Source organism: Aythya marila (genome assembly GCF_965140915.1).
Source record: "Aythya marila genome assembly, chromosome: 8".
Taxonomy (NCBI): Eukaryota; Metazoa; Chordata; class Aves; order Anseriformes; family Anatidae; genus Aythya; species Aythya marila.
The window spans coordinates 22,673,028-22,691,327 of NC_139049.1; the positions used below are offsets into that span (position 1 = coordinate 22,673,028).

An 18,300-nucleotide genomic window follows, 5' to 3' on the forward strand; every position below is an offset into this window, starting at 1 on the left:
GGGACCGGAGCCAGCCGCCAGCCCTCACTGCAGGTGTGGGCCAGCTCTGAGGCCGCAAGGCTCCTCCCGAAAATCCTGATGTTTGCAGGACCTGCAGGATTTTATACAGAAATTTGCGGCCTCCCGGGATGAGAAGGTCCCACCGGGAAAATCGGAGGGGTGGTGATGTACCCCAGCCGTCCATCTGCCAGGGAGCTTTCAGGACAGCACCTGAAAAGCTCCATCTTTTAGGGTGCAGGAGCTGCAGCGTTCTCCTGGTGGGGTTTGGCAGAGCAGCGGGGTGAGGAGATGAAGGATCCTCCAGGCTGGTGGGCAGCGAGCAAAGCCAGAGCTTCAGGAAGGCCTGCGTGACTTAGGACCCACGTCACGTCCTCAGCTACCCGGGAACAGACAGGGATTTCCGAGATCACCCCAAATCCCCGTGGGTTTGTAGGGCTTCCTGGCCCATCCCCTGCTCACCTGAGGATGGCAGCGGCCCGGAGCCCAGCTGAGGTGAGGAAGGGTTAACCCAGTGCCCGCCTTGGGATTCCTGAAGGCCCTATTATCCCGAATTATTTTTCATAATTACTGCCACACACGTAGACTACATCAAGAGTGAATCTTCACTTTGATAATTTGTGCTGTGAAATCTCACTTTGGGATCTACTTTTATCTCACACCAAACACCTGCAGGTCGTAAAAGGCAAAAAGGAAAAGAAAACGCCTCAAATCCCGGCCAGGTTTTCAAGTGTCAGGGAACACTAAATTAATGCTAAATTCTAACCGACAGAGAGAAGAGCCCCCCCCCCGCCCTCCTCTTAAATGAGCTGAACAAAAGGAGCAAGGCGAGACGTTAACTCATAATTAAGGCACAAGGAGGTAAAGCTGTAGCTGTTATGGGATGCCGACTTCCCAGAAGTTAGGATGGGTCTTGAAAAAGAAAAAGGGTTGTGTGTAAGCAAAAGGATCAGGAGTCAAAGCATCCGTGTGCTGCTCTTGCTGGCTTGGCCACCAAATGAAATGCTGAGCGAGGTGGCCGAGCTGCACTCTGCTCTGTCCCTGCACAGCCGAGATGGATGCTGTGCTCCCTTCCCTCGCAGAGACACAACAACTCTCTCTTCATGAACCTTTGTAAGGCCTCCACGATCCTTGGATGAAAAAGGGTTTGTAGCTGAGGAACATGTTTGCACACATATGCGAGGTAAAACCTTTAGCACAAAGCCTGAGCTGAACTGCACGGTTCTTTTTTTTTTTTTTTTTCCTGCAGCTTGTAAAAGGCCTCGAAGCCAGCAGCTCATCCCCAGCCACGCTTTCCATTCCAATCTGGTCCTTTAAAGTAGGGCTTTTTGTTTATGAAACGCCGGGAACGTCTGGATTATAATCTCTCTTCTGTCAAATTAGCTAGGAAACTGTAATTTTCCTCAGGGGACAGCGGTGCCCACGAAGCACACGTTTTAAATTTATCACTGCAGTTAATGAAATCTCATTCCAGCCAGTGGCTGTAAGCACCTCTGGATGTCAAGCTGCCAGCCTCAGATAAATGTCCCGTTGAATCCTACCAGGTTCCAATAAACAGCTTTTAGGTAGGAACTCGTGTCCAATTCCTAAACGTTAAAGAACAGCTTGTGTTTCAATCCCATCCAGGTGCTTTACAATCCTGGCACAACCCCTGACCACAGGGCTGTGCGTTTCGCATTAGTGCTCTCGACTCATCTCACATACCCCTGGCCATCCCCAGATCATCCAGACGTGGGAACACACCTCCTGGGGTCCAAAAACCACCAGGATAACACAGATGGCACCCACTGCTCCTGCCCTGCTCCCTGTTCTTCCATCCCTCCGGCCCCCTCGCAATGCTTTTGGGCAGGATTTCCAGCTCAGCCCCGGAGGAAACGAGTGCCAAACTCCTCAGCTACATCACCGACGGGGCTTAAACATCTCTGAGCTTTGGGCCGTGAGAGAGGAGGAGGAGGAGGAGGCATCCCCAGCAGCTCCTGCGTGGCACAGGGGACAGTGTGGGGCCGTGGGGACTCGGTGTGGGCACGGGCTGTGTGGTCCCCGCTCGCCCTTCTGCAGGGAAAGTACAGGGCGTCCGCGGGGCCCGAGCGGACCCGGCACAAACCCGCGTGCATCTCAATGAGGGGGGAGGGCCGGGCGCACACACGGCTCTGTAAATACTTCTTTATTAAGACATAAATACAAAGCCCAACGGGGAAGGAGCAGCGACGGGGCGAGCCGTGCCAGCAGGGATCCGTACGGATGATCTTACGACGCTGAACATCTGGTTCTGCTGCTCGCTTCCATAAAAATCATCTTTAAAACCTACTTGGGTTATATCTCCATCAGCTGCTCGGTGCCCACAATGACTTCATTAACATGTTTGGCTGAAAAGAGAGAGGGAGGAAAAGAAGAGGAATTGAGTTTTAGAGCAGCGCTTCAGACTCCGCATTTTTCAAATCTGCATCTTTAAAACAAATGAGAAAAGCAGATTCTAGGGAACTCGAACACAGATTTGCTGCCCTTTTTTGGTCTCCAGCGTCTCGCAGACACGATCCCACACACATGGCAGAAGCCTAAACAACTGACTAAACATCAGGAGGTTTCTCTGATGAGACTTTCCGCGTGTGTGTGTCACCACCAAGCAGCAGAGGCCCGACAGAAGTCCCAGCTGCCGCTGACAGGTGTACCTCCAGGTCCAAGCAAAGAGCCATCACCATCCAGCACGGAGACCTGACACAGAATTAAAACCCAGCAATCCTCCCTGGCCCTAAAGAGTGCGGTGTGCCCCCAAATTGCCCCCGGGGCTGGAAGGAGAGGGGCTGCTCAGCATCAGAGGGGCCACCACCGGGACGGGACAAAACCCTCTCTCAGCAATCCCAACGTAAATTTTATTTTAACTTGATTTCTCCCTCTTGGGTTCAAAAAATCCAGACGGACCCTCTCCCTGAGTGCTGAGATGAAGCAAGGTCTCCGAGCGCCGCTGTCACCTCAGGCTCCCACGGGGCACATTTGGTGGCGGGGCAGCTTGGACAAGGTCACTCCTGCCTGTTCCCAGGAGCTCGGCACAGGCTCGGAGGACACATTAACGTGCCAGTCCCTGCCCCAGCGCTGTTAATGCCCTGTACTGAAAGAGCCTCCCGTTTAAAATGCAAAAGCAGCTTGTCAGGGAAGGACTGCGAATAAGGGATCTCAAGCCAAAATAATAAAAACACAAAACTCAAAGCCCAGTGCTTAAAAAACCAAGTATGTGGCCTCAGCGCCTGACACAATGCCTGTGTGCTCCAAGTGGGTGTCCTCGGGGCACCGCCCCTGAGGGGGGAATCCAAATCGCTCTGGGTTGGCCACCGATTCAGGAGGAGTTCAGGTGGTTTGAACCGTGCCCCGAGGCTCTCTTCACACCCTCTCTCCCCTTTCTCCCCAGGAATAACAACAGGCTCGCATATCCGGGGTGCCTGGCATAACCCACCAGGCGTGCGAGGCGCTCGAAGGAGGCTGTGCTGTCTCCAGCACCCTCCACGGCAGCGGGGGGGAGGCAGCCAAGGGTGATGGAAAGAAGTGGTTGTGTTTTATTTACCCACCTAAAACTCCTCCCCTCGGGGGAGCAGATTTTGCAAGACGGCTGCAAAACAACAGCCATGCTACCCTCGGCTACATAAAGAAATTCCTGGCAATCCCCGAAGTGGCCGAGCCAACGCGAGGCTTCTCTTGGTTTTAAGGCATTACCTTTGCACCACGCAAACCATCACGCCAGAAGAGGTCTGATTAAACACTGCTCTGTCAGCTTCAAGGTGCATTTGGACTGTGGCAAGGTAATTTCCTGCTCCAGCCCTGGCCCCACAACCATGCAGATCCTCCTCAGCCTGGAGGATGGAGCAGGGCAAGCTGTGTCACCGCCTTTCAGAGACCCTTCGTGGAGGCAGAAAGTAAGAACGAGGAGCTGCTCCTCACTGCCAGCATCAGGTGGAGTAATTTATTCCCTGCTCAGGGTATTTAGTGACAACTGACAGCCCCGCAGCCTCAAGTAAACGTCTCGGAGCTCGAGGCTGGAGCTTGGAGCCTGATCTCCAGCCCTTGGAGCAGGACGAGCAGAGGTGGATGCAGCGCGCAGGGGAACGAGGGACTGAGTGTGCGTGTGCCAGGTGCAAGCGTGATGTAGGTAGCACCACACAGCATCTCCAGCACAGCCCTGCCAATAGCCCCAAGTCCAGCCTTCAGCTCCTCTCTCCTCCCGTCCTGGACCTCACACAGCTTTGCCAAGGTACCTCCAATCCAACCTGCAGCGCTTCTTGCCGTAACATTCCTCACCCCCAACAACTTTCCCAATATATCTCAAACAGGCCCTGTAGCAACTCCTGTGACTCCATTCCTGAACCTCCTCCAAGCAGACTACCTATCGTGTTGATTTCTGTGATGTGAATAAGACTCTGGCCAGCATCCAGCGGGAGTAATTACGTTATGCCTCCGCAGATGAAACATGCCTTCATCTGGGCCTGTGAAGCGCCGTGTCGATTCACGGTTCTATATATAGGTGATCTGTAGCAATACCTTTTAATAAGGAGCTCCTCGCTTCGTGTCAGACAGCATCCTGCACCGTGCTGCGTGCGGGGCTGGGCCGGGCCCCGTCACATTCTTTGTTGCAGAGCGGGTTCGAACTATTTGTATTTTGCACTGACACGCTCGCAGCCTCCTTCCGATATCTCGTGTTTTCCATCTGATTAGCTAAAAATGCTTTTCAAGAGCGGGTGAGTAAGAGCATTCCCGTGTTCCAGGCGGGGAAACTGAGGCAGCAAGGAGCTTCGAGAGTTTACGCAGCCTGCCAAAGCCCCAGGGGAAAGCAGAGCCTGCGCTCCCTGATCTCCCATCCCATCCCATCCCATCCCATCCCATCCCATCCCATCCCATCCCATCCCATCCATCCTGCCTTGATCCCCGCCGCCAGCACACCCAGCACGCCCGGCGTGTCGCTGCTGCCTGGCAGAACGAAATCCCCAAACTCCCTTCTCCTCGTACGGGCCGCAAGGAAACGCATGAATGTGCCTGCCTCGAATCCACAAGAAAGGTGTTTTTTTTTTTTTAAGCGATAAAGGGAATGGTTTTGCTAGAAACAAAGCCTGATTCCGCAGCCCAGGGGGATGCGATGGGGAGATAGGGATTCACCCCGCTTCCCTCTTCCCTTCCCGGAGCCCTCCTCGCGGAGGGAAGGGAGTTCAGACTCCGCCGGGTGTGCCAAAGGGAGCCGGGCTGCGGGGAGCGTTTCATTATCAGCCGTGGCTGCCAGTTGCCGGTGGCTCTGGCTGGTAGCAGCAAGCTCAGTTCATGCAGAAACTCTGCCTGAAACTCCGGGGGGAGGAGGGAGAAGTACCTCACATGCTTCGCCGTTCAGCTCCCTTCTCCTTCCCCAGCTCCCCATTAGGGATTTCTTACCAGGCTGCCTTTTATCTGACACTGGCAGGGTTACAGATGCATTCAGCCCGCAGAGAAAGAAGAGGGATTAGAGAAAGGACTTTGAGAAAGCCTCCGAGTTGGACCCTGCAACCTTAAATCATGTTCAACGAGATCTTCTCAGATTGGGAGCATCTGGCGCTAAGCGAATCCAGAGCTGATCAACACATCCAGCCTCCTGATTAGCACTTTGATTCAACTTGCTGACGCAGCCCGGCCCGAAGTCAGCCCGGGTGCTTGAACCGAGCGGCCGCCGAGCTTTTCCTGAGCGTAAATCAAAAAGCTGTCAGGCGTTGTGTGCGCGTCCCTGCTCGGGAGGACGTGTGTTTACACATACCGGCCGCGAGCCCCTTCGGAGCCGTCCGCAGGGCCGCGGGGAGAGCCGGGGAGCAGCGGCAGAGCCCTCGGCGCTCTCGGCTAAACCCAAATTGCAAGGCAAATAAACAGCGGGGCGGAAATGACTGCAGAGCCCAGCGCAAACCCTAGCACCGGGCCTGGGGGCCGCGGGCCCTCCCCAGCCCGGCTGGCAGGTTCCTGCCAGGCCGCTCGCAGCGAGGGGATGCCGGAGCATTCCTTGAAAAGCCCCGTGAAAGCATCTCCTTGTTGTTTGCTCAATTAGCCCCAGACAGATCGCTGCTGCTGCTGCTGGTGGCAACGCCGGGTTGTAAAGGAGGAGGGGAAGGAGGGGAAAGGGAGGGAAAAAAAAAAAAAAAAAAGGAAAAAAAAAAAAAAAAAAAAGGTTAGGGCCTAGGCCCAGGACCACCACGAAGTTCCAGCCCTCAGGGGCTCCAGAAAACGTTCAGTTTACTCACTCAATTACATACACTGTTTTATAAACCCTTTAAAATAAAATAGAAAACAGTCCCTGGCACAGAATTACTGCTCTATTATACAGCAGTGATGAAAGCCACTGCTGTGTATTTGCTCTCTTTAAAGCAAGAGATAGTTTAACTTAAAAAACGAGGTGGGGGGGGGGTTGGGGGGGGCGGGGTGGCTGCACAAACGCATGCACGAAAACACGCCGTGGGTGGCTCCTACCACACTCACCCAGGACAGAAAGGATCAGAGAAGTGGGAGAGAAGAGCAACTTGTCTCTGCAGTGATGCTTGGCCCGGGAAAAGCGGCCAGGTTGCGGGGGGAGAGGAACTGGAGGGGCTTCAGGGGATGGGAAGCAGCTGAAGCTCGGCTCTGGGAGGCTGGAGGGTGTTTTAAATTACACGTAGAGATAAAGAAGGGAAGCAGGTGATGGGGGCCGAGCTGTTGGTGTTTAGGGAGCACTGGGGCTTTCCAGTCAAGGCCTGCTCTCTCCCCAGCCACGCTGAACTTAGGGGATCGCCAGAGATTGGGGTGCCGAAAGGCCAGGGGTGTCTCAGAGCCCTCCCGGGGGCCAGCAGATGGACAGGGGGGAAGGAAGGAATGGGAAAGAAATTACTCCTTCAGTGGAGAAGTGATTGCTCAGGGAGTTAGGAGAAACATTAAACATTAGTCAAGGGAAAACGAGGTGAAGAGCTAGGGATGTGCACAGCAGCAAGTTCCTTGGGGGACAGGGAGACAGCATCCTAATACTGTGGCAGAGTCCCAGCAGCCCTTTAAGAAGAGGCCTGGGTTATAGTGATGGACGTGATCCCTGGGGATCTCAGAAATGTCAATCTGACAGACTCCATCCACACTTCCCCCCAGGACGGCAGTAATTTCATATCTGCCTGGAGACTGCTGCCCGCTGTGCAGGACACAAGTCGAGGTCCCCTTCCTTTCTCGGGCACCCATTGGGGTGCTCTTCCTGGCTCTTTCATGTGGCCGAGCTCTAGCAGAGCACAAGCGGTTATTTTCTCTGCGTGGAGCATGTACAAATATTTCCACAAGGTTACGAACTGCTGCCTTCTGGGGAGGCCTCGCAGCGTGTGCGAGTGTGGCAGTTCCTTTAACCCGCTGGCTCGGGAAGCCTCAACCTCCCCGGCCGAGGGGAGGACGAAGCGCCGCTGGATGGATGTTCCAGGGAAGTTTCCTGCCACCGCTAAGGCCAGAACTCATAAACCATTTTTATACAGCTTGGAAAGGAGGCTCGAAATGTGTCGCTGATGCAAAAGACTCCTTCAGGGAACTACCTGCCAGCTGATATCTCTGTCAGGGACGTTCAGCAGTTAAAGTGCTTTAGGGAATGAGTCACACGGACCTCCTGGTTTCCCTACGGATTTACACCATTCCTCCTTTCCAGCTCGTCTTGCACCCCAGTGCACGATACACGTGTGCACTGTTTAGTCTGCGTCTGTTCTTCGCAAGCTTTCGTAACTCCCATCCGCACCGCAGCATGCGTTCTGCTCCCGACCTTGTGTCGTGTTAAGGGTTTTCAGTTCCCCAAGACTTCACCAGGAGGTACTCAGCATCCTGCAATAGCGGATCCTGCTCGTTCAGGTCCTGCCTGAATGCAGCAAGAGCATCAGAAAGCCCTTTGCTTCCTCCCTGGCCCTGTCCTGCTCAGTCTCAGCTGGGCTGAGGCATCCCCGCAAGCAGCCGCCCATTCATGTGTAGAGGCTTCGTAAGCCGTACCTGCCTTCCGAGGATGACATTAGAGAAAAATGTGCTCTTTGGCCCTCATTAAAATGAAACAATCTCACTCTGTTTCATTGAGAAGTCCTAGGGCTCCAAGCTTGGAACGGGATTTGGAAAATGATCGGAAACGGGAGCCAGTCCTTACTGGATATGTGCCTTTTTCTGTTCTTGTGAGAAACCACACGCTTTTGGCTACGTGATAAGCCTCTGGAAAAAATCTCCATTTGCACATGTTCTCAGGAGGGCAGCTAAAAGCTCCAGAGAGTTTGCACCAAGTGCCTGTGGAAGTGCAGGCAAGAGACAGGGCTTCCCCCGCTCGTGGCCCTGCTCCCTGGACCAGCGCAGTGCTCAGCACCGAACCGCTTCCCTCTGGTACCCAGAGGGATCCTGCATGGGCATGAGAGAGGTCGAAAAAGGATGCAGGCAGACTGCAAGCAGTCAGGGGGCGAGTGCCAGGTGGGAAATGGAGCATGGGACTGCTAGGGAAGGGAACTGGGAATGGCATCCACGGTCAGACCAGAGGAGGAGGCAGGTGGGTGTCCGGGTATAACAAAGTGAAAGACGAGAATAAAAATCTCTGTGGGATTAAGGCTAGAGGGAAAAAAACAAAGAGAAGACTGGGAATGGGATGAGAGTAGTGCTCAGACAAAGCCCTAGCAGGGAGCTGTGGCACAGGAGTCAGGATCGGATAGGAAAGAGGTGATGTAGTCCAAGGGCTGACGCTGGGGGCAGGAGCAGTAAAGCCTGCAGTAACTACAGCCTTCTCCCCCCAGCATCAGGAGTGAATCTCAGGGCTGTCGACACCCCCTGGGCATTTGTGAAACCTCCTGGCAAAGTTCCTCTTGCCCTGCTCCGGACCCAGCTCAGGATGACCCACTACTGTCAGTTCCCATCAGCTGGAGCAGCTGAAGCTGTATAATGGAGTTCAAGTTCCTGGCGCTGCTAACGATCCATGCAAGGGCCAACATGATCCCATATAACATTTTTTTTTTTTCTTTTCAGTGGATTGAACCCTCCCTCCAAACATTTACAAAGCAAACATTAAGGCTAAAATATCCAGTCTGCAGCAGTTAGGGAACGCCACACGTAACGTGCAACGTTAGCACTAAGTTGGGCAGTCAGAACGAACAGGCACACGATCAGCATCTCCCCGCCTCTCAGGTCTCTGCAAAATAGGAGGAAAACGCAACCACACTCATGCTGAGGAGATGAAAATGAGGTTGTTAACAGCTGCGAAGCACTAAGATGACAAATGTTGCAGAAAGGCCACAGAAAGGATCTTATTTCTTGCATAGTGTACAGTAATTAAGGTTTCAGACTCACACTGAAAAAAGACAGGAAAATGAAAAATATGGAACAACCCCACGCTCAGCATGCACTCAGCAGTACGTTCTGCGTGCTGTCTGTGTCAGGGCACCACAGAAAATAAAAATATATGGTTGCATTAAAAATGTATAGCAACAGGCACAGCGAAGCCTTAGCCTACATCCCGGTCACGGAGGTAATGCTCCTCCTAAGTATGTACCAGGATGCCAAGCTAAGATTACATCAGCAGCCCGAATCCTGGTGATTTTTCCTTCTCTGAAAATACACTTTGTGGCAACAACACTGCTGTAATGCCCTTTTTGGGTGTGTAATGACTCAAGCTGTCCCCAGATGACACTGGCTCCTTAATATCCAATGCACATAAAATATCCCAGCCCCACGGACAACAGAGATGACGGTGAGGGATGAGGCGGGGAGCTCTGCGTCGGTTTTGCTGGTTACATCCTATGTGTGTGTCTTTACCATCTCTGTTCTCCGTGTGCCTTTGAAGAAAGGTTAGGCCAATTTATTGGGTACGCCTCTTCCTGACTAACCTATACCAGATGTACAACATGCTCCCTGCTGGATCTGCCCTAATGACTCCTTTGGGAATTGTACTCCCTGACTCTGGGGCTCGTCTGACTCCTCGGCTGGCCCATCACCAGCACTCCCTCTCCCTAGCCCTTTCCAACGAGGGCATGCTGCTTTTGAGCTCCTCTTTAAAAACAGCTTCATCAGGAAGGCTGGAGCATAATCGTAATAACTGTCTCAGAGGCAGTGATTGAATGCTTTGTGCAATTAAGCTCTTTCAGAACTGCTGCCTGTCATTTCCTATCCCTTTAATAATTACCTCCTTATTCCTAGGTACCAACATGTTTTTCTAACTGTTACCTGGGTGAAGGAGCTTTCACAAAGCCTGTCTGTTAATTCTCCGCTAGCAAATTTCTTAAATTGAAGTATCAAAGAGGAAGTAAAGTGGATGCTTCCTTCGCATGGCAATAAAAGCAGTAGGAAGAGAATAGCATGACTCTCGGGAGGCACCGGTTGCAAACACAGAAATTTTATAAAACTCCCTAACACGATTTTAGCAGAGGCACTTAAAAAGTACCGTGTCTGGCCAATGCTGTGACGGGGCCTGAAGTCACTGCTGACAGCTACCTGGCCCCTCTCTGTCTCTAACTTTCTTTTTGGTTTGAAACAAGCTGCATCTGATCTACCCCAAAAACCAGGGCTGGAGCGCTCCTTCTATTTAGGTGTCCAGAGCTTTGCCAAGCCCGTTATTGAGTGATGAGGTCTCCCACCAGGTCCCCAGGGAGATTATCCCACAGCCGACCAGACCACATCGTTAGGAACATGTTCCAGATATCCAACCTAAATTGTGCTTAATTCAATCCCATTACTCCCAGCTGCACCATTTGGACCACCCTAAACATGCCCCTGCCTCTTCCGCAGAAGGAAAAGGATGAGAGCTGGTTTGAGTTACGTTTGCCTACCATTTGTGGTAGCTGTTCTTCTGCCATCCTCCTTCCGTGGAACTGGAGTTTCGCTTTCTGAAAGGAGGTCAGTGGCTCAAAGAGCTCTTGTACCCTGACCAGGGCTCACTGGGAGCAAACAGCCGCTCCTGCGGCAAACTCAGCTCCGGGCTGTGCAGGATGGTGCGGGGAGCTCTGTACCTTTGATAAATCCTGGCCGATGCTCTGGAATAAGGAACTGCATTTTTTTTTTCCTTCTTTAATGTTTCTGGGAAGGTGTGTGCAGCTTTGCTGAGGTGGTTTCTAGCGTGTAACTCCCAGACTGGGGTCAACAGCCAGCTGCTACCGCTTACGTCTGCCGAGGTGCGATCAGCTCGCAACAAAAGGTGGCTGCGACCCAAGAGAAGTAGTTTTTTTGTAACCTGGCTGTGAAGGCTAGAGCTTGAAGAAGGAAAAGTTACCAAACAGAACAACACAGCCAAAGTCTTGATGAAAGGGGGAATATGGAAACAGACTTCCAGGGCCACACCAAAAGCTTGGCACGAGATACGGGAAGTCTTGGGCAGGGGAAAGGAAGTCATGGCATGCTTTCACAGCAAAAAAGAGGGCCCAGTTTACTGCGGGACCAGGCAAGGTCAGAAGAGACATGCTGGGCTGGAAAAACTCCACAGTTCAGGAAATAAGTCATGAACTTCACAGACAAATCCCAGACCACCGAGGAGAACCTGACCCCCAGCCCAAAGAAATTCCAGACCGGTTAGGAAACTGAGGCAGGGAAACGAACTGAGGCTGCATTATTTTTTCTTGCTCAGCATAGTGGTGTATTCATAATCCACCCCAACGTCTCTGCTAACGTCAATCAGACGCTCCTGGACAGTTTAACTGGAGGGGCCACAGACTCACTGAGGAGTGGATTTAAGCTTTGGAGAGGTGAGCACGTGGCCCTACAAGAAAAGGCAAATGAACCACAGCTTCCAGCACCGTTCTTCTCCCTCCTAAGATGTTGACAGACCCTGGGAACTGTTCAGACGAGGATGATCAAGAAAGGGTGATTTCCATACCAAGATCAACCAGACCAGGGTCTGCACCCTGGAAGAAACTACCAAAATAGACGTGAGTGAGGCCAAAGTGTGATGCTTCTGTCTAAAATGATCTACTAAAGAAATTGAGCACAGTCTTACTTCCTGAGATATTCGCTAAATCTGCACCCTGTTTCCTCATAGTTCAAACTGGAGGGTTACAACCAAGCGTGACCTGATCCAGCTCTCCTGTTGGCTCATGCTCAGGGGAAGGCACAGATGGAGCACCACGAATAGTGCAAATCTTCAGGGGTAGGCGGGCAACGAACCCACAAAACCCACTGATTCAGAGCGATGTGCTGGGCAAAGATATGGGCAGGCAGAGATCGTGGTACATAGGGACCAAGACCACAGAGCAAAGCACACTTGCTGGGTATTTCCTACAGTATGTGACCCAATTCCAGGATCACAGCTTTGTTTCTGTGGGTCTCTTTTACTTCTAGTTTCAAATTAAAGGACAAATTTCCATATGGACAGCTGACAATAGGTTATGGCATACGACATTAAGAGCAAACCCTGCTCCGTGTGAGGACACTTACAATTGGGAAACCACCCATATACTATAAAGACAAAGCAAGCAAACAAACCCTGATCTGACTGAACAGCTTCACATGGAGCCTGCAAAGGAACTCACTTTTGTCCTCAGTCCACACCCTAGAGCAGGGATCTGCCAAACCCCAACCATAAATATTCATTAAAAAGCCCTCTGCTTGGGATGCAGTCACTGAGACAGCCATTTCCTGCCCATTATCTCTTCGGGCAGGAAATCAACAGTTCCACTCAGGCGGTTACCAAGCCCTCACCACTCACAGCTTGATTGGACGGCCTAAGTTTGCCCAAAATTAGGGCCACATAGTTGTAACCTCTCTGAAACCCCAAAATAACATTTCATTTCACTAAGGCAGAGCTGAGCGCAGCCGCCCTTGTTTTTAGTACTGAGCAGAGCAGCTCCCAGTGTGCTGCTGCACCTTGAGCTGCTGCTTGGAGCAGGGTGAATGGGAGCACGCTGACAGCCAGCCCGGGTTGCCAGCACAAAGAGAAGGGTGTCTTTCTGATCAATAATTCGACTGCGCCACCCCTTTCACTCACACAGAGGATTAGTCAAAATAACAGCTCCTTCTGCTGAGGACAACTTCGAGATGATCTAATTGTGGTCTCTGGGAAAAGACTGCCTCAGCACCCAATCTTGTTCTTCATAATAACAACAAAGTTCTCCTGCCAACTCCTGAGGAGCAAGTCCCTGAACTGTTCTTGTGCCAAGAAACTGTACTTTCCATGAAAAAACAATATTATAGGACAGCACTCTGTAGAGCTGCCACTGTTCGCTGGCACTTTATGAAGAAACAGGAAGAAAATCTGGATGAGGAAATTCTAAAAAGTAATTATAAATGTACTGTAAATACAGCTCGTCTACTTACCTTTGGTTTCCAGTCTCTGATCGCTTCCAATTAAACAGTCTTTGATGTCTGCACCCTTCTCTATCACGGCATTATGACAAATAACACTGCCCTGAAGACAGCACCTATAATGCAAGCACAAGGTAAAGCAAGAATATGGTTAAAAATGACAGGTACAAAACAAAGGAATCCAACAGAACATCTAAAAAGCCTATGACACAATTCTGTAAGTAGGTTCAGTTATGCTCTTTTCTCAAAAACTCCACTACTCTTATCCTGATCCTCACACCTGGCTGCCAGAGCAGGTTTGCAAAAAAAGGGTTTCCAGCTTTACCTCCTGTTAGAACAGTTTTCCTGTATGTTTCCTTAGCAGAGGAAGTCCTGCCAGAGGATTTCACAGGCAGGACACTGGCCTGGGAACTGGGACGTGGATCTCATACTTTCCACGGACAGTATGAGTGACTGCACAGGTCACTTTTCTCTCAGTTCCCCAGTTAAAAAGAGGAGAAGCAGCCCAGTCCTTCCCTGTGAATTCTGCTGAGAAGTTTCATACGTTCCAAATTGCCAGGCACTAAGAAGGGATGGTCAGAAAGGGCAGAAGATCAATACCTTAACTGGATGGCTTTATTCATTTCACGTTCAAGCAAGCAAACACAATTACTCAGCAGTACCAAACCCATGAGACCCACACTGCAGCTCTGGAACTGCTCTGCCAATTGACACCAAAGTCTGAAATTTACATAGGCTGGAGCTTTAGCTAAAGTAACCTTCTTCCAAAATGTTTTTGAATTGGTGGTAACCAGCTTTCAAATCTGCTGATCTGATCATCTCGTTAGGAAAGAAGTTCAGAGTTCAAGTGTTAGCTCCATAACTCCTCTACTGAGATGCTGAGTGAGTTACTACACGTTGGTCTGTGCCTGCAGATGATTTGTTTCCTCATTTTTACATGTGCAGGGAAAGGTAGAAATCACTGGAGGACACACAGTGTGAAGGCATCCAGCTAAGAAACGCCTAAATACACCGAGTCTAACACGCATCCAAACCAGCTGCTTGGGAGGAAGGTGTAAGAGAAATACACAACACGCCGAGATGGAGGGAGTCTGTGCCCCCATGTTCATTCTGTGCTGAACCATGGTATTTTATCTAACATTTCCGTTAATGATAGTTAGAACTGTGGATATTCTCACCATCCTCATTGAAATAGCCGATCTCTTTCTGAAGTTTTTGGTTTCAGTGACGTTCTGCATGGTGGGTCCCACAGCTTAACCTCTCTGTGACACCCGCAGCCGTTCCCTGCCTCACCCCAGGTCTCCCCGCTGCTCACTGCACCAGTGAAACACCATCAGGCTGGCTCGGGAACAGAAGAGGCATCTCGGAGCTTGAACTAAGAGCACAGAAGGGTTTTGGTGCCAGGTCAAAGCCCTCAGCCTCCATTTTGCAATGAACGGAGAGCCAGCCAGCCAGCCATGGTCCTCAGGAGAGAAGGGAAGCTTCCATCCTCACTCCACTCTGCCAATCCTGAAATTAGTTCCTAGTATTTTCCTGCTTACACATCCCCCTTATCTAGTACGGAGAGCTTGCCATTAAACATCTAACAATCCTGTCGCTCATGTGAGCCAGAGCAGAAACCATCTGCCTCACAAACACGGCATTAATTCTGCAGGAGTAAAAGCAATAAAAACGGACCTCAGCCACGGTGGTTAGCAGTTACGACTCCCCTTGAGCAGACTGTCCCCTCTGAACAATCATTCTTTTAACTCGCTTCAAACTCCCCCTCCTCCGACCTACAAGGAGGCAACGCGAGCAATTATGCTACAAGCAACCAGCTCAGGTTGCCTTGGCAAGGTTTTTACTAACATGTTAATAAGATAAAAAGCGGCAAAGATACACAGCAGACCCCTGCCTGCCTTTGCTCTCACACTGTCATGAGCTGCTTCCTTCCCAATGGCCCCGGGTACCCGTGCAGGGGCTCAGGCCATCGTCTCGTGCAGCAGCATGTGCTGGGGGAACACGGCGCTGGAAATCGGGCTGGAAGATGAAATCGGTGGAGGGAGGGCTGCCCACCACCGCTGCCATCCCCAGCTGGCTTTCAAGACCAGCAAAGGGGATGGGAGGGACCGAAATTTGCCCACCGAAATGGCTCCCATCCAACAGGGTGCTCCCAAACACCTCCTCCTCCATCACTCTCCCCAGCGGCTTTGGTTCCCAGTATCTATCACTTCTCCCAGGCACAAGAAGAGCCGTGGGTAGGCTGAGACCCTCGCCCCCCGTGGCATCAGCAGAGGGGGGATCTGAGCTCCTGTTGTGGTCGGAGGGTGTCGGACGTGTGTTCAGAGCCTGCCTGGGGAGAGCGTTTCAACTGCTGGGCAATGAACAGCACCGTAAGCAAGAAAGTGCTGATGACATTAACATCAAAGATAAGGGGGGGGGTCCTGCCAAGCCCTTTGTTGGAAGGGCAGCCCAGGGAACCAGGGCGAGCACGTCTGTGCCAGGTGCTTGCAAACCTTCCCCAGTGCCAGGGGGAAACAAAACCAACCCCCCCCGCCACCCCGGGAGCTTCTCAAACCTCACCAACCCCACCGAGGGAAGGAGCTTTAAAACCGTGCTCAGCCCTAAGATTAGCCCAGTCACACAACCCAGCAGCGAATCCGGCTTTTATTGCTCAAGTGGAACAAAACTTCAGGAGATAAAAACACAATTTGTGGGTGTTCCCTTCACCCGCTGACAGATGTAACACAGCCATTTTGAAACCACTTGTAAATGCCTTTTTTTCTAAAAAGTATGCTCGAAAGCCTGCCAAGAGAAGTATTTTGTGTGTTTATTTAATTTTTACTATTTTTTTTTTTTTTTAAATTGAAGAGTGAGGAATAAACTTTTATTCTCTTACCGGGTAAATATCACATCTCGGGGCAACGTGCTGTATTCTCCTCGGATAAATAGCCACCGGCTTTCCTGCCCTGCTTAACAATTAGGTGCCATTAGTCCTCAAAGGTGCTCCGACAGCATTCGGCTTCATCGAAGCTGTTGTGTGTGTGTGCATATGCACATATTTGATGTAAAGCTTTATAATGCAAACCATATTTATTTTTTTTGCCCTTAAAATGTAGTATATTTTTAAACTTTTCAGCACTGTGAAAACGGATATCTCCTGACCTTAAAATCCAAAGAGCATGTTCAAACCCACAAGAGGAACTAATTTGGGGCATTTGATTTATGGCTGAAATTTCAATTTGAATTTGTTTTAAGTGCAATCACAAACTGCGAGTCTGGCAGCCGAGCGTTTTTGCGGAAAATAAATAAAAATATTCCGTGCGCGTCTGCGTTTGAGAGAGAGCATTTTTACAAGCCTGGTCCTGTAGTGGTAACAGATGGAGATGTCGGCGAGCTAAGGCATTAATTTCTTCCACAGGTACGATGTGCGAAGGAAAGCACGGGAGAGTGAGTGTGTGCACGGGTGCATGTGGGTACGCTACACGCCTCCATCTGAGACAGCGAGGCTGGCTCTGGCTTTTTTTTTTCCTCCTGAAAGTGAGAGAACAAGAGCAAAAGGAGTAGTGGCCAAGGAGGCATGGGGGGATTACAAGGATTTAGGTCTTTAAACTGCAGACCACCTAACAAGATCACTCTGAAATGCCACTAATTTCAGCTAAGGCCACAGACCTCCCTTCCTCTGCCCTCCCTCTCCCCCCCATTGTAAACAACTAATCCCAGCAGAAAACAACAGAGAGCAAAATGTACACACATTCTGCAACATTCCAGGTCCGGCTTTATCTTTTATTTATTTTTCCAAAAGGTCAGCGTATGTATGGAGGGAGGGTGGGGGGGGGGGGAGGGGAAGAAAGCCAAAAAAACCTCAAGTCCATCTCTTGTGTGGGCTCGAAGGAAGCCGGGAGAAAGCAAAGTCCAAGAGCACACAATATGGAGCTTTTATAGCGCGGCGATTCCTGGCCTCGGCTCGCTTTCCCCTCCCTCTATTTGTGGCAAAGCCACATAGCTTTAAACCAAAGGACAGGGTGGTCGATTACATCTGAAAGAAATGTAAAGAATTGAGAAAGAATTCCATCTCCTGTCGAAATTATAAATAAGGAAGTATTAGTCCCCGAGACAGGCTGATTTATGCAGCCCTGGAACTGCTGACTTTCAGCCCGAGTATCAGTCTATAAATCAAACCCTTAAATCAAGTGTGTCAATTGCTGCAGCGCTGAGACACTTCAGAACAGAAAGGCACCTACCACCGAAAGCAGGAAGCCTGCCAGGGGACCGAGGTGCTGTACCCTTCGTAATTTTCCAACGTGTAAATCTGAGATCAAACGTCCTTGGGGGGAATGGGAAATCCAAATACGCCGCGCTCAGCACACCGGGAGCTGGCTGCAGGAGTCCAAGACACAACCCCCTAATTACAGGCTACCCACTGATTATTTAGGACTCTGTGATTAAAGTGATGAACGCTCCTGGGAGAAAGGGGCTTAAGTAACCGAGGTCAAGACCTCAGCTGCAGCTCTCGCCCGCGTTGTGCAAGCTGAGGAAGGTATGAATGTCACAGGTTTGCCTTACAGCAAAGCTCCTGAAACGCCCGTGGAAGCTATCCAGGTCTGCCGGTTTAATCCAATTGTGCCAAAAAACCGACGCGACCTCCGTTGGGAAGCAAAGCAAATGAGGTGTCTAAAATGCAACGCTTCAAACTAGAGGCTCGAGCTGAAGAAAAGAGCTCGAAGCGTAACGCTTAGGACGGCCCGTGGGCAACGCGCCGCCGTGCCAAGAAGTCAGGGCTCTTGCTCCTCCGGATGAGCTAGGAAGCAGAGACTGATTCGGGAGTTAAAAGCCAAGGGTGACATGCCTCGGCAGCTACTTTGCTGACGGAGGGGTAACAGCTGTGGATTCCCCTGGGAGCAACATCCCATTCTGCCCTGACCAAGGAGATAACAGCCCCGGCACGCACCTTAACGGTGGGGAGAGGTGGCAAGGAGGCGGGCAGCGAGCTCTCAACCCCACCAGCAGCCCCTCAAGGAATCCCCCTTCAGCCTGTGTGTCACTGGCTGGGCCACGCAGTCACAGGGACAAAGCACAAAGACCATG

General features: G+C 51.1%; 1 protein-coding gene across 1 annotated transcript in view; it reads right to left on the reverse strand.

Annotated features, from left to right (window-relative positions):
• Positions 1 to 2,148: 2,148 nt before the first annotated feature.
• The window catches only part of EIF2B3 (eukaryotic translation initiation factor 2B subunit gamma), a 95,228-nt gene continuing 79,076 nt past the window's right edge, over positions 2,149 to 18,300 (reverse strand). Inside the window, exons 11-12 of the mRNA XM_082765997.1 lie at positions 13,246 to 13,349; positions 2,149 to 2,363 (exon numbers count right to left, since the gene is read on the reverse strand). Of these exons, the coding sequence (XP_082622123.1) occupies positions 2,311 to 2,363; positions 13,246 to 13,349 (157 nt within the window). The 3' untranslated portion in view covers positions 2,149 to 2,310. The remainder of the gene's footprint in view (positions 2,364 to 13,245; positions 13,350 to 18,300) is intronic.